A 15,424-nucleotide genomic window follows, 5' to 3' on the forward strand; every position below is an offset into this window, starting at 1 on the left:
GCAGTGACTCAGGTGCACCTGCTGGTGTTCCCAGACATCCTGATGAGGAACTGTCCACAGGCACAGTTCCTAGAGGTGGTACCGTTTAGACCTATCATGAGGAAAATGGGATTGTCCTCAATGCCTCGTGCTTTTTAAGACAAACCAGCCCCTCCAAGACTAGTACAGTGCACAGGAGGGGCTGCAGGGACCACACCTGGATCTGATTCTTCCACTTCCCTTGCACATGCAGCAGGCCTTGTGTGCCTACCCCCATTCTGTGTCTTCCTGAGAAGGAGGGCAGGCCATGGGTGCAGAGTCTGAAAGGAGCCCATTCCCAGGGCTGTGGCCCAGGCTGCAGCCTCCTGAGACACCTGAGGATCTGGTGACCTCTCCTCCCTCACACCCAGCCCTGTGGGTAGTCCCAGCAGCTGGTGACACCATCATCTCCAATAGCCTGGCTTAGGGGAGGGGGGATGGAGAGGACATCAAGGAGGCAGGAAGTAGCCCAAGGTCCTCAGGACTATGAAGTGCCCTCAGTTAGCATAAGCATCCTGTGGGCCTAGGTGGGGTTGAAATAAAGCAATAAAGCAATAATGTGTGCCATGGCCTTTGGCCAGCCTCTATCTGGCTTTCCCTGTTGTAGCCCTGGGACCTTGGGGAGCCCCACCCCACCTGGAATTCACAGGGCGGGCCGGTGTTGGCCGTGACTCACAGTGACCCTGAGCTGCCTTTCTAGGAGACCCTCCTCCTTCCCTCCCATCCTGCCTCTACACTCCTTTTCCCCTCCTAAGCAACAACCACATGAACCCAGACAGTGCTCCAGAGAGGCAGAGCCACAGTCAGCAGCTGGGCAACCAGGGGGATGGCGCGGGGAGACGGCAGGGGAGTGGGCTCCAGAAAGGACATTTGGCATCTTCACAGACCTGCCCAACCTCCTGGGTTGGCAACTGGGATTTTCTTGGTCCTTCCAGGGATGGCCTAGACTAGCTTGGAGATGTAGGGGGTCCAGGAAGATGGGGCAGGGCTGGTAGGAACACAAGAAACCCAGGCAGTCATCTGGTCCAGGGCTTTCAAGCTTCTCTTTGGAACAGAACTGCGTTCATTTGTTTGTAACCAGGAGCTGCTTTGTAAGAGCTGCAGCCCACAGCCCTGCTGGTTCCTCTCACCTCCCTCTTGTCTACCGCAGCCCCCGACCGTCAGCCTCAAGATCTTGGAACACAGTTTAATAACCACTAGTGTGGTTCATCTGCCCATTTCACAGATAGGGAAATGAATCCCAAGAGGGAAGTCTCTTGCCACAGACTTACAGCGAGTTGGGGCTGGCCAGGGCCTAAAATCCAGTGCTATTTCCCAGGGTCATTTAGGGACAGACTGCAGGGACAATTGTAAGGGGGAGACCACTAGGTGCCGGGGTGCTCACAGAGGAGAGGGGTGCCCAGGGGCAAAGCAGAGGAGGCATAGAGGCTGGCATTAAGTTGCCAACCACAGAGGAGCAGCCCAGCCTGCTCGACAGAGTGTAAAAGAAAAATAGCTCCATGCCTGTGGCCTCTTCCCCGTGGCCACCAGTGCAGCCTCTGACCATGGGAATAACCACCCCTCTGTTTCCACCTCATCTGCCCTCCTTCTCCAGCTCCCTGTCCCCAGGAAGGGGAGCCTCAAGCTGTAGGCAGGGACTGGCTGGCAAACCAGGCACTGGGCCACAGCTCGTTTGACCACACAGGCCCTCTGAGACCATAGAACACAAGTCCTTTGACTTTCGGCCTTCCTGTGTCCCCAGCTTCCTCCCGCCCCAGGGAGGGCAGGGCTGTGATTTTGCACATTAGTGGGTGATAGTTTGTGTCCTGGGGTCCCTCGTGTCCACACGGCTCTGACACACCCTCCTGACCATGAGGCCAGTGTGGACTCTGTGTGCTCAGGTCCCCGCCCAGCCCTGACTCCTGAATTTTTCTAGGGAGAGAGCTCATGGCTTTTGACACATTCTCAATTGGGTCTGTGGTCCAGGAGATCGAGAACCCCTGCAGAAGGTGAGGACGGGCCTTCCAGGGAGGAGGGGGCAGAAATGTAGTAGAAAGGGCACTGCTGCTTTCTCTGTTCCCTGCCAGAGGCTTTACATGTAACACTTGGTCTTGTTCCCCTTGCCTCCTTGTGATGCTGGGGTCACTGTCCCCATTTTACAGATGAGGAAACTGAGGCTTAGCATTGTCAGGTTGCTTGCTTCAGGATGCAGCCCTGGCTGAGGGATTGAAAAAGCCAGGGCAGGGCCAGAGGTCAAAGGCGGGTATTGCACCTGCTTCTACAAGGGGGTGCAGCTCTAGAACCTGTACCAGCCAGTGCTTCAGAAGCCTCCCCTGACTGCATCCATGACAGACCTTGAGCCCCCAGGTCTTGGTTCCCAGCAAATTTTTTCAGCAGCCAGAGAGCCTGGCACAGGACCTGGCAGTTTGCCTCCAAGGTTCATTCCTGCCATATGGAAAACAGCCCTCACAACTGGCCTCTTGTGTCCTCACTGAGGCGTTAATGAGGGTGGGGGCAGAGTGCCCCCTAACCACGGCAGGTAGGACCCGGCTGGCAGGTGGGCTCCAAGGGGCTCCCCCCAAGAGGCTCCTCCCACCCCCAGGCATGACACCCAGGCCCTCCAGAGCCCCCAGCAAAGACTTTATTTGCTTGTATCAATGTCAGCTGCCAGACCGCAGAGCCCGTCCCTGCCCGCCATCTGTCCAGCTCAGCCACCCTCTCACCACCCCCTGGCAGATAAGAGCAGTGCAATCTGCAGAACATGCCCAGGGCTGAGGCCGTGCCCCACCCCCATCCTTCCTGAAATTCCAACAGCACAGAAGGCGTGGGCTTTGGTGTCTCCATCTGTAGAGAATATATGATGATGTCCAGCCTGCGTGCCTTCCAGGGATTTCTAAGAATCATGTGGGGAAGGTATTTTAAAAGTTCAGAATACAAACAAAATGACAAGGAGCAAACTCAGCTGGTCACCCACACATTCCCTGCCCAGACGTCCCGTCCCCAGGGCACTGGACCCCAGCCACCTGGGCTGGGAGCCTTTCTCTGGGCTGTGCTGGGGCAGCTGTGGGAGCCCCCAGAATGAGGACAGCCTGCAGTGGGTGGGCCTGCTTTGCCTCCCTACCCAGGGATGCCTCATGTTCCCCAGGATGGTGTGAGGACAGTCTCCGGATGGGAATGTCAGCATTGCCTGGTCTGTGCAGGGCACCAAGCTAGGGTCAGGGACTGTCGTGTAGCTCATACCCAAGGATGGCAGAAATTGGGAGGGGGGGGGCTTGAGGAAAGGGAGCAGGCGTACCTCCCCCTTTCACATGGAGTGGCACGAAGTTTAGTCCCCACCCCAGGGCAGGCACGTCATGTCTCCTTACTTCTCCAAAGCCGATCACTCCGTTTTAAGCTCAGGGGTCTCACGACCTACTTTAGAGGAAGGTCACAGGATTCTTCAGGGCCTGCTTTGGGGGAGAACAGCAGTCAGAGAGACCTTCCTGTGTCAGCTGCCTCCTCAGATGCCAGGGTACCGTATTCTGGGGTGGTGTGTCCTGAGCCCCCAAACCCAATTCCTTCCTCAGACCCAGGGAAGCTCTGCTCCAGCGGTTTCTGCCGCGGCCCCACCACACTTAGTAGCATTCGCCTCCAAGCTGCTCCCCTCCCATCGGGAAGATTCCACTCAGTACCTTTCTGAGGGAGTCCTGATGAGGTTTCCTTCTGGGTGCCTGGCAGGATCTGCTTACAACCCCCCCACTCAGAAACCCCCAAGGCAAAGGAACACTGAGGCTGCATCGGCTACAGAAGGAGCAGTAAAAACCACGTCAGAAGCAGGAAGAAAACACAAATAAATATCAATAAACCATCCTGTCACAAGGCAGTTAATTCCAAATTTTGCCACCATAGAGAAGCAGCTGCTTGCACCGAGGCAGGCCACCCTTGGCTTCCTCCTCTGGAAAACCAGAGAGACAAAGGTCAGGGGCTGTCCTAGGAGAGGGCCACAAGCCAGGACCTGCACAAACTGCAGAGCCTGCAGAGGCCAGTCCCTGCTCTTCCTCAACTTGGAGGCAAAGACAAACAGGAGGGGCCTGCCCCAGCCCCTGAGGGAAGTTCTGCAGATGCTCCCCACCGGGGCTCTGGGAGGCAGAGTCGCCTCTAAGGGTCTGTGCCTACTTCTCTTGGGGATGGTGGGCGAGCTGGGTGGGCAGCCAGCCCTGACCTCTGGGCATCCTTTGCTCTTACAGGACCTGGGCATGGAGTCGACCTCGCTAGACGACGTTCTGTATCGCTACGCCAGCTTCCGGAACCTGGTGGACCCCATCACACACGACCTCATCATCAGCCTGGCACGCTACATCCACTGTCCCAAGCCGGTAGGGTGGCTGTGGTCCAAGCCAGCCAGGTCCCGGGGTGTGCGGTGGGTGCCTTTCTGGGCAGAGCAGCTCTATGCCCAAGGAGGACTGGCAGACACTGCCCAGGCCCAAGGAGGACAAGCCCGTCCTCCAGGCACCAAGTGCTTGAGGTGCTCTCCCTTGGTGCCACTAGCACAGATTGGTTTTGTTTGGCCCAGGGGGTGAATTCATTGCCAACATTTAAAAACCAGAATTTTTCACATGATCCCTATATTCAGCTGCCCTTGAAAAACTGGAAGCTCCAGCAACATGAAGCCCTCATTTCTGCAGGGCTGGAGCTAAGTAGCCATCCCTGTTATATGGGGCCAAGGCCACCACATACAGTTGTACAGGTTGTACCTTGCACAAAAGCATGCGTACAGAGGGGTGGCAGGGTAGGGGGAGGCAGGGGAAAGTTCAAATCCAGCCCTCTCTCTACCCACCAAGCCATGAGCCCTGGTGCAAGCCCATGTCCCCCTGGAGGTGAACTTTTTCTTATTTGCACAAAGGTGTCATAGAAGGCTGTCCGGGGCCCTGCATGGGGCTGTCCACTTTGCCTCAGTCCCCACCACTCCCAGATGTCTTCACCTCTGAGGCTGAGTGTCCTTTGACACCCACCCCTTCACTCATGTCTTCTTCCTACTGGCCCTGGGAGCTCGGAAGGGAAAGCTCCATGGCTCTCCAGGCTCCAGATCTGCAGCTCAGCCCTGCCTGGATGGGAGGTTCTGCCCTGTTCCTGCAGCTCCAGGTCTAGGCTTCCCCAGGGCTATGCAGCCCGACCTGGCGGGAAGGGGAGGGCCGGCTGGGGACATTTCCACACTTGAGCGCTTCTCTGTTGCTTTGGTTTTTTTCTGTCTCATCCCTCAATTTCCAGTGGCTTCCAAAAGAAGTGCTTCCCCACTGGCAGTCAGGAAACCAGAGCAGGACGAAGGGGTATGGGAGGGAAGTTTTTCCTTTTGGTGTAGGATCTAGGCCAGGAGTGAGATGGTTCCCAAGCCCACCTGTCGCTCGGCCTGGATACAGACTTGACTGTGGTCCTACAGTGAGCTGGAGCCTTGCTCTGGAAAGGTGTTTCCTGGGGCTGAGCTCCATCTGCGGCTTTGTCAGGGGCCTTCTCTCTGACTCTGGGGCTACCTGATGCAAAGGCTCTGAGGTGGGGGCCCAGCTGTGGAGGGCTGGGAGCCGGCCAGGGTCAGGAGCACAATGTTGCAGAAGGCAGGGATGCAGGGCCCAATGGAAGGGGAAGGAAAGCTGGTGTTGTGGAAGCCTCGAGGCCTGATTGGTGCCAGGAGCCACAGGGAGTTGGCTGGGGCTGGTGCCTCCGTTGCTTCTCATGCAGTTCCACCCGGTTCTGCCTGGGGAGGTGGGAAGGGACGGGAGTCAGGCCTGTGAGGAGGCCTTGCCAGGTGCCAGACTCTGCCTTTCCTAGAGCAGCAATGGAGTTGCTCACAGATGAGAGGGTGAAAGGCGATGGGGCTCTCAAAAAAGCAAAAAAGAAATAGGAGGGCTATGTATATGCCCATCTTTGAGTTAAGGAAAACCAAATTCAGGTAATCAAGTGATCTGAGCAAGGTTACACCTCCGAGGAGAACCACAGGTGTGATTTGGGCCTATGCAGTGACCCAGAGCCGGGTGGGACACAGGCCGGTGGTCCCTGGGTGGTCAGTGCCCATGGAGGCAGGAGGAGGGGCCTGGTGGGAGCAGCCGAGCTCCCCTCCCTCCCCAACCTGCCCCTCACAGGTTGCCTCATGGACAGCCTGTGTGGGGAGAAGGACCCACCCTCTCAGAGAGAGAGGCAGGCCAGGGAGTGGGTAAGGGCCACTGTGAGACCCTGTGAGACAGGACCAGGCAAGGCCAGCAGGAGGGGCGGGAACTCCTGCCTTCTGATCTTCCCTTTCCATCTGGGTAGGGGCGGGGCTGGGGGGTGCATACCTGTGTTGTTGTGGTCCATTCAGGTGGCTGTAACAAATTAACGTAGACTGGGTGGCTTACAAACAGTAGAAATTTATCTCTCACGCTTCTGAAGGTTGGAAGTCTGAGATCTGGGTGCCAGCCTGGTTGGTGACTGGCAAGGACCTTTTTCTGGGTTACAGACAGTCACCTTCCTGTGTCCTCACATGGCAGGAAATGGGCAAAGGAGCAGGAATCCCATTGTGAGAGCTCCACCCCCCTGGCCTAATCACCTCCCAAAGGCCCCACCTCTAAATACCATCACCCTGGGGATTAGGTTTCAACACGTGAATTCTGGGGAGATACCGATATTCAGTCCATTGCGTGGTGTAACCTTCCTCAAACCACTTCAACACCTGGACTTTGTTTTCCTCAAAACAAAATCAGAGCCAGCCAGAGTGGGTGAGCCCTGCTAAAGCCCAGAGACCTGGAAGGCCCCTTTCGTGCCCATGTGGCAAGCGAGGCTCTCTGGATGAGGCAGGGGTGGGAGGTCCCCAGGCTGGTGGTAGGAGCAGCCCCTCCATCCACCCCAGAGGGCTGACCAGGACATCCTGGTCAGAGCAATTTGCATCTGAGAAGTTCATGTCAGCCCACGTTATGGGTCTAGAGATTGTAGGCAGAGGTGTCAAGACCGGAAATCTCGTTCCAAAGGTAAATTGGATACTACACGGACCTCACTGAACATCCTTTAGTGAGGGGCTGTGCTGTAGTTTAAACAAAACCCAAACTCCTCATCTGGCTTTGCCTGAGTCTCTGAGCTCACCTCTCCCACTTGTCGCCCTGCGAGCTCTGCTCTAGCACGTGGGCCTCCCTCCTCTGTTCCTGACACCTCCACACCCTCTCCTACCTTAGGGATGTCGCTGCTCCCTTTGACTGCTCCAGCCTCTTCTGTCTGAGTTGCCTTCTCCTGAGTTCAGACTGAGCCTATGGCCTCGGAGAGGCCTTCGTTGACAAGCCTGCCTAGTGTAGGCTCCTGATCAGCCTGTCTCGAGCCCCATTTATTTTTCCATTCGTTTCTCTGTTTTACTTACTGGTCTCTGAAATTACCTTGCTTATTTATTTGTTGGCTAATTTATTGTCTGTTTTCCCCACTAGAATATAAACTCTGAAGGGAAGGGTGTCTGTCTTGTTCATAATTCCAACCTGCACCAGGCAGGAAGCAGGCAACATATTCCATTGTGAAGTTTGAAGAGAGTTTAGTAAAGGGTTGAGGACAGGATAAAGGAAGTCAACAGGGGACATTGAGACATCCAAAGACAGCAGTGGTAGGAAGTTGTTTCACAGGAGGACAAGCTGTATTGCCAGAGGCAGGGTGAGAACACCTGGTCCAGAGCCACGCTACATTATCCATTGCCATATAGCAAACTACCCCAAAACTTAGTGGCTTAAAACAACAGACATTTATTGTTATAGTCTCTGTAGGTTTGCAGGGGCAGCTTAAGTAGGTAGTTTAGCTTTGGGTCTCTCAAGACATTGATCAGGGCTGCAGTGTCAGAAGGCTTAACAGAAGTTGGCAGGTCTGCCAGGCTCGGTGGCTCACACCTTTGGGAGGCCACCGAGCACTTCGGGAGGCCGAGGCAGGTGGATCATCTGAGGTTGGAAGTTCGAGACCAGCCTGACCAACATGAAGAAACCCCGTCTCTACTAAAAATACAAAATTAGCCGGGCGTGGTGGCGCATGCCTGTAATCCCAGCTACTCGGGAGGCTGAGGCAGGAGAATCACTGGAACCCGGCAGGCGGAGGTTGCTGTGAGCTGAGATTGCGCCATTGCACTCCAGCCTGGGCAACAAGAGCGAAACTCCGTCTCAAAAAAAAAAAGAAGTTGGCAGGTCCACTTCCAAGGCGGCATACTCGCCCTGTAGCCTCTCCATGGGACTGCTTGAGTGTCCTCACATCATGGCAGCTGGCTTATCCCACAACAGGTGATAATATAGAAGCCATAATGCCTTTCTTTCTTTCCTTTCTTTTCTTTCTTTCTTTCTTTTCTTTCTTTCTTTCTTTCGACAGAGTCTCGCTGTATCACCTAGGCTGGAGTGCAATGGCACAATCTCGACTCACTGCAACCTCTGCCTCCCGGGTTTAAGCAGTTCTCCTGCCTCAGCCTCCCAAGTAGCTTGGGATTACAGGCACCTGCCACCACAACTGGCTAATGTTTTGTATTTTTAGTAGAGACGGGGTTTCGCCATGTTGGCCAGCCTGGTCTCAAACTCCTGACCTCAGGTGATCCACCCGCCTCGGCCTTCCAAAGTGCTGGGATTACAGGTGTGAGCCACTATGCCTGGCCTTGCTTTTTTTTGTTGTTGTTGTTTGTATTTGTTTGTTTGTTTTGAGACAGGGTCCCACTCTGATGCCCAGGCTGGAGTGCAGAGGTGTGATCATAACTTTCTGCAGCCTGGAACTACTAGGCTCAAGTGATCCTCCCACCTCACCCTCCCAAGTAGCTGGGACTGCAGGCAGGCACCACCATGCCTAGCTAATTTTTTGTTTTCTTTTCTTGTAGAGACGGGGCACTCACTATGTTGCCAAGGCTGGTCTCAAACTCCTAGCCTCAAGCAATCCCCCTCTCTTGGCCTCCCAAAGCACTAGGATTGCAGGTGTGAGCCCAACCCCCACAATACCTTTTAAGACCCAGTCTCAGAAGTCACAAACCATCATTTCCACCATTCTATTGGTTCTAATGATTCTGTTGCTCACCTAGACCAGCCCTGCTACAATGTGGAAGGACATTACACAGGGGCACAGATGCCAGGAGCCGATAGCAGCAAGGCTGTCTTGGAGGCCGGCGGCTGCACATGCTGAAGTGGGGGAATCAGAATAAACTCCCCCATCTGTCTCTCCTCCTGCCCTCTGGTCTTGCTGCCATTGCTCCCATTAGCTGAACCCAAGTGGAAGCCAGGGGGAAGAGAGCCCAGTGATGCAGTCTCTAGAGCCCAGCCTTCTGAGCAGAGAAGGGCAGAGTGGACTGTGGGGAAACAGAGGAAACAGAAAAGCCAGCACACAGTCTCTGCATCTGGAATGGTGTCCAGTGTAATGAGGGGGACAGTCAACATTTGATGAATGTATGAATGAATTTATGGATGAGGGAGGGATAGCCTTGAATGGAGGGCAGTGGAGGGCTGTGCTTGTCGGGATCCTGGAGCAGTTACAGAGGTGCCTGGGGAGTGAAGATGGCAGATGGTATCACTGCCTGATGGCTGAGAGCCAGAGCAGTGTCGGGTGCTGGTACCCCTCCCAGGTCAGCCTGCAGGTCGGCACGTCATCTTTCCTGACAGATTAATGAGAAGCCCCTCAAACACGTTCTGCCCCAGGACCTGGGCAGCCTCACTGGGAAGGTCTGGAGAGGCTGCTGCCCTGACCTGCACTCATAGTCACTTGACTGTGCCACATCCCACTCATGCCATCTTCAGGGATCGGGGGAGGACTGCAAAGCATTGATTCAGCACACAGCCATTGAGCCTTCTGGGCGGGTTAGGATTCTGCTGCACATAACAGAAGCCCAGGCGGGCTGGCTCCAGCAAGGAAGAAAATGTGTTCTACAGATACCGAGGTGTCTTGTGGCGCCCACAGGCAGCCAAGTTAGACCAAGGTGCTAGAACTATAGATAAGCACGGTGCAGAGGTCCCTCCTTCCCTCCTCGCTGCTCTACCCTGCCTCCCTCTGCATTCCCTCTGCACAGACTGCTCTTCCCCCTGCCGCATGGTAGGGAATGTGGCTAGCTATGGCTCCCAGGTTACTTCTCAGGGTTCCAGCCACTGGAGGAGTTAGGGTATGTGTGTCTCAATGTCAAGTCCAGCTTCCTCCTCCTCTTCCTCTTCCTCCTCCTCTTCCTTCTCCTCTTCCTCCTCCTCCTCTTCCTTCTCTTCCTCCTCCTCTTCCTTCTCCTCTTCCTCCTCCTCCTCTTCCTCTTCCTCCTCCTCTTCCTTCTCCTCTTCCTCCTCCTCCTCTTCCTTCTCTTCCTCCTCCTCTTCCTTCTCCTCTTCCTCCTCCTCCTCTTCCTTCTCTTCCTCCTCCTCTTCCTTCTCCTCTTCCTCCTCCTCCTCTTCCTTCTCTTCCTCCTCCTCTTCCTTCTTCTCCTCTTCCTCCTCCTCCTCTTCCTCCTCTTCCTCCTCCTCCTCCTCTTCCTCCTCCTCTTCCTGATCCTCTTCCTTCTTCTCCTCCTCTTCCTCCTCCTTCCTCCTCTTCCTCCTCCTACCCCTCCTCTTCCTCCTCCTCCTACTACTGCTACTCCTCCTCCTCCTCTTCTCCTTCCTCCTCCTCCTCCCCCTCCCCTTCCTCCTCCTCCTCTCCCTCCTCCTCTTCCTCCTTCTCCTCCTCTCCCTCCCCCCGTTCCCCACCTTCTTACTGCTCCACTTCTGGGCCAGTGCTGCCTAGTCCTGTTCTCTGCAGGAGGGAGCCCTGGAGGGGTTCTTTGAAAAGTGGAAGAGTTGGGAAAAAATGAGACAGTCTCACTGAAGGCTTTTCTGGTTGTAAATGATAGAAACACTTTGAACTGACCTAAGCCAAAGACAGGATTTCTCACAAGGAGGGCAGCAGATAGCGGTTAGGAGCATCAGCCTCAGAGCTGGCTGACTTTAGATCCTGACTCCATCTTACAAGCTGGGAGGCCTTGCCCATCTATTTAAGTTCTTTTTGCCTCAGTTCCCTCATTTGTAAAGCGGGGTTATTAGTAATACCTGTCTCATAGGGTTGTAGTGAGGTATGGGACTATAGTTTGTAGGGCACTTAGGGAGGTCGAGGCAGGTGGACCACTTGAGGTCAGGATTTGAGACCAGCCTGACCAACATGGTGAAACCCCGTCTCTAATAGAAATACAAAAAAAATTAGCCGGGCATGGATGGCGGGTGCCTGTAGTCCCAGCTACTCGGGAGGCTGAAGCAAGAGAACCGCTTGAATCTGGGAGGTGGAGGTTGCATTGAGCTGAGATTGCGCCACTGCACTCCAGCCGGGCAACAGAGCAAGACTCTATCTAAAAAAAAAAATTGTAGGGCAGAACTGTGTGGTACTTTTCCTCACTCATTATAAGGGTCATGGCTGACACTCCTATAACCAGACACAGGGTAACAAAAAAGCAGAACGAATGTATTTAATCAAAATTTTACACAACGTGGGAGCTTTCAGAAATGAAGATGCTCAGGTGAGGCACGGTGGCTCACGCCTGTAATACCAGCACTTTGTGAGACCGAGGCAGGCGGATCGTCTGAGGTCAGGAGTTCAAGACCAACCTGGCCAACATAGTGAAACCCTGTCTCTACTAAAAATACAAAAATTAGCTGGGCGTGGTGGCACGCGCCTGTAATCCCAGCTACTCGGGAGGCTAAGCCAGGAGAATCACTTGAACCTGGGAGACGGAGGTTGCAGTGAGCTGAGATGGTGCCACTGTACTCCAGCCTGAGGGGGGGGACAGAGCAAGATTCCGTCACTAAAAAAAAAAAAGAAAAGGAAAGGAAAGAAAAGAAATGAGGACCCTTAGCCCCAGCTACCTGGGAGGCTGATACAGGAGGATTACATGAGTCCAGGAATTCAATACCAGCAAGGGCAATATAGTGAGACCCCCATCTCTTTAAAAAAAGAAAGAAATGAAGACCCCAAACCCCAGGGAAAGAGGTTTTTTTGGTTTTTTTGGTTTTTTGTTTGTTAGAATTTGTTTATTTTAATTATATTTATTTATTTATTTATTTTAAAACGGAATTTTGCTCTTGTTGCCCAGGCTGGAGTACAATGGCGTGATCTCGGCCCACCTCAACCTCTGCCTCCTGGGTTCACGCGATTCTCCTGCCTCAGCCTTCCGAGCAGCTGGGATCACAGACATGCACCACCATGCCTGGCTAATTTTGTATTTTCAGTAGAGATGGGGTTTCTCCATGTTGGTCAGGCTGGTCTCAAACTCCCAACCTCAGGTGATCCGCCCCCCTCTGCCTCCCAAAGTGCTGGGATTACAGGCATGAGCCACCACGCCTGGCCTGTTTGTTTGTTTGTTTTTTGACAGAGTCTCACTCTGTCGCCCAGGCTGGAGTGCAATGACGTGATCTCGGCTCACTGGACCCTCCACCTCCTGGGTTCAAGCAACTCTCCTGCCTCAGCCTACCAAGTAGCTGGGACTACAGGTGCCCGCCACCACGCCTAGCTAATTTTTTGTATTTTTAGTAGAGATGGAGTTTCGCCATGTTGGCCAGGCTAGTCTCGAACTCCTGACCTCAGGTGATCCACCCACCTCGGCCTCCCAAAGTGCTGGGATTACAGGCGTGAGCCACCACACTCAGCCAGCTATCTGTTTTTATACTCAGGTTTGGTAAAGAGTGCACAAGCTTGTAGAAATGCGATTGGACAAAGGGTGTGATCTAATGGTGATAGGCTGAGGGGACCCAGGAAGGCTATCTGCTCAGATTCTTCTTGGCCTCTCTCTGCAGTGTTCCTTCCTACCCCTCTGGAATGGCCTTCAAGACAGAAGGGAGAGAGTGACCTGCCTAGTTTTATGGCTTGCTTTGAGGGAGAGGGGTTCTGGTCTCTGTGACCTGCCTTGGGGAAGAAGAATTCTGGTTTCTCTGACTCACTCTGGGGGAGAAGAAGGGCCAGAGACAGGAGGGCAGCAGAAGGGCAGAAAAACTTTGCTTCTGAGGCCTTCCAATTTCCGTTAGTTCAAAACTCTCTGCTGGCCCTGGCGCCATGCTTTGGAATTGTGTTCTGAGCCCCAAAATGTTCGTGCAAACAGTGCTCAGAGGAGATGCCCAATGCATCGCAGCTGCTCAATACATGTTAGCTGTTGTCAGTTTAGTTCAGACAAGCAGAAGGGAACTCTCACTCCTGAGAGAACATCAGCTCACTTGTGCTCTCAAGGCAACTCTATGAGGTGTCCATATCTACTGTTCCTGTCTAGCCAGTGAGGAGACCCAGGCTCCTCAGTTCTCCCTGGTAGTGGCAGATACACTTCCATCCCGAGCCTGGCCCTGTGCGTGGCTGCCCCCTTGTGGCAATGGCAGTGCAGTGATGCCCCCTTGTCCTCTGTTCTCGTGTGTGTGTGTGTGTGTGTGTGTGTGTGTGTGTCAGAGTCCCACACCAGTCCTACTCTGGCGCCCAGGCCAGAGTTCAGTGGCGCGATCTCAGCTCACTGCAACCTCCACCTCCCGGGTTCAAGCGATTCTCCTGCCACAGCCTCCCAAGTAGCTGGGACTACAGGCACCCACGACTACGCCTGGCTAATTTTTGTATTTTTAGTAGAGACGGGGTTTCACCATATTGGACAGGCTGGTGTCGAACTCCTGACCTTGTGATCCGCCTGCCTCGGCCTCCCAAAGTGCTGGGATTACAGGCGTGAACTACCGCGCCCAGCCTCTGTTCTCTTCTTTTAAGGCTCAGCTGCCCAGGCTGAGAGGGTAGACAGGGATTTTGGCCCCAGATTTTGGAAACCCTGGGAAGTGATTGAAGGAGGAGCTGCAGCTGAGGGGCTCAGTTCTAAGCTTTGGAGACTGGCTACATTCTGTCCTGGGGTGGTTCCAGGAGTGATGCTGGGCAGACCACCTGATCCCACCCATGGTCTTTGAACCAGTGCTTCTCCACCTCAGCTGCACTAGGGAATCACCTGGGGACCTTTTAAAAATCCCCGTGTGGCCAGGCAGGGTGGCTCACAACTGTAATCCCAGCACTTTAGGAGGCCGAGGTGGGCAGATCACGAGGTCAGGAGTTCGAGACCAGCCTGGCCAACATGGTGAAACCCCATCTCTATTAAGATACAAAAAATTAGTGGGGTGTGGTGGCAGGCGTCTGTAATCAGCTACTTGGGAGGCTGAAGCAGGAGAATCGTTTGAACCTGGGAGATGGAGGTTGCAGTGAGCCAAGACCGCGCCACTGCACTCCAGCCTGGGCAACAGAGTGAGACTCCATCTCAAAAAAAAGAAAAAAAAAATCCCTGTGCCTGAGCCACCCACCCATCATTGGGGTGGCCCAGGCATCAGTGTTATTTTGTTGTTGTTTGGTTTGGTTTGGTTTTTTGAGACTAGGTCTCACCCTGTCTGGAGTGCAGAGGTGTGATCACGGCTCACTGCAGCCTTCACTTTCGGGGCTCAAGAGCCTCCTACCTCAGCCTCCCGGGTAGCTGGGACTGCAGGCACATGACACCATGATGGGCTTTTTTTTTTTTTTTTTGAGAGCAAGTCTCACTATATTGCCCAGGGTAGTCTTGAACTCCTGGGGTCAAGTGATCCTCCTGCCTCAGCCTCCCAAAGTGCTGGGATTACAAGAGTGAGCCACAGCACCTGGCCCATCAGTGGACTTTAAAGCTCCCCTGAGATTCCAGGCCGGGCGCAGTGGCTAACGCCTGTAATGGGAGGCCGAGGCGGGCGGATCACAAGGTCAGGAGATCGAGACCATCCTCGCTAACACAGTGAGACCCCCGTCTCTACTAAAAATGCAAAAAAATTAGCCGGGCATGTTGGCGGGCGCCTGTAGTCCCAGCTACTGGAGAGGCTGAGGCAGGAGAATGGCGTGAACCCAGGAGGCGGAGCTTGCAGTGAGCCAAGATCGCGCCACTACACTCCATCCTGGGCGACAGAGCGATACTCCGTCTCAAAAAAAAGAAAAAAAAAGCTCCCCTGAGATTCCAGTATGAAAGATTCCAAGGTGAAGCACAGCTCTAGATGGGCCATCTCCAGTGTCACCTCCTATTCTCTCTTTGTTTTATTTATTTATTATTATTATTATTTTTTTTTTTTTTGAGATGGAGTCTCACTCTGTCACCCAGGCTGGAGTGCAGTGGTGCGATCTCGGCTCACTGTAACCTCCGCCTCCTGGGTTCAAACAATTCTCCTGCCTCAGCACTCCGGAGCAGCTGGGATCACAGGCGCCTGCCGTCACGCCCAGCTAATTTTTGTATTCTTAGTAGAGACAGGGTTTTGCCATGTTGGCCAGGCTGATCTCAAACTCCTGACCTCAGGTGATCCATCCACCTTGGTCTCCCAACGTGCTGGGATTAACAGGCGTGAGCCACCGTGCCTGGCCCCTATTCTCCCTTTGAGCTCTAAGGTCGGCTCCCACCATGGCCCCACTCCCTGAACTTGTGCTGGCCATGGCCTCCTTGTTGGAGACCCAGTGGCCTCTGGGTGGGGGTCTA

At 54.2% G+C, this 15,424-nt stretch overlaps 1 protein-coding gene across 2 annotated transcripts in view; it reads left to right on the forward strand.

Annotated features, from left to right (window-relative positions):
- Nucleotides 1-15,424, forward strand: part of LRRC75A (leucine rich repeat containing 75A) — a 50,143-nt gene that overhangs the window by 25,577 nt on the left and 9,142 nt on the right. For both annotated transcript variants that reach the window (XM_001170539.8, XM_003318099.7), the window contains exon 2: nucleotides 4,224-4,352. In XM_001170539.8, the coding sequence (XP_001170539.1) occupies nucleotides 4,224-4,352 (129 nt within the window). The remainder of the gene's footprint in view (nucleotides 1-4,223; nucleotides 4,353-15,424) is intronic.

This window comes from Pan troglodytes, chromosome 19, assembly GCF_028858775.2.
Source record: "Pan troglodytes isolate AG18354 chromosome 19, NHGRI_mPanTro3-v2.0_pri, whole genome shotgun sequence".
Classification (NCBI taxonomy): domain Eukaryota; kingdom Metazoa; phylum Chordata; class Mammalia; order Primates; family Hominidae; genus Pan; species Pan troglodytes.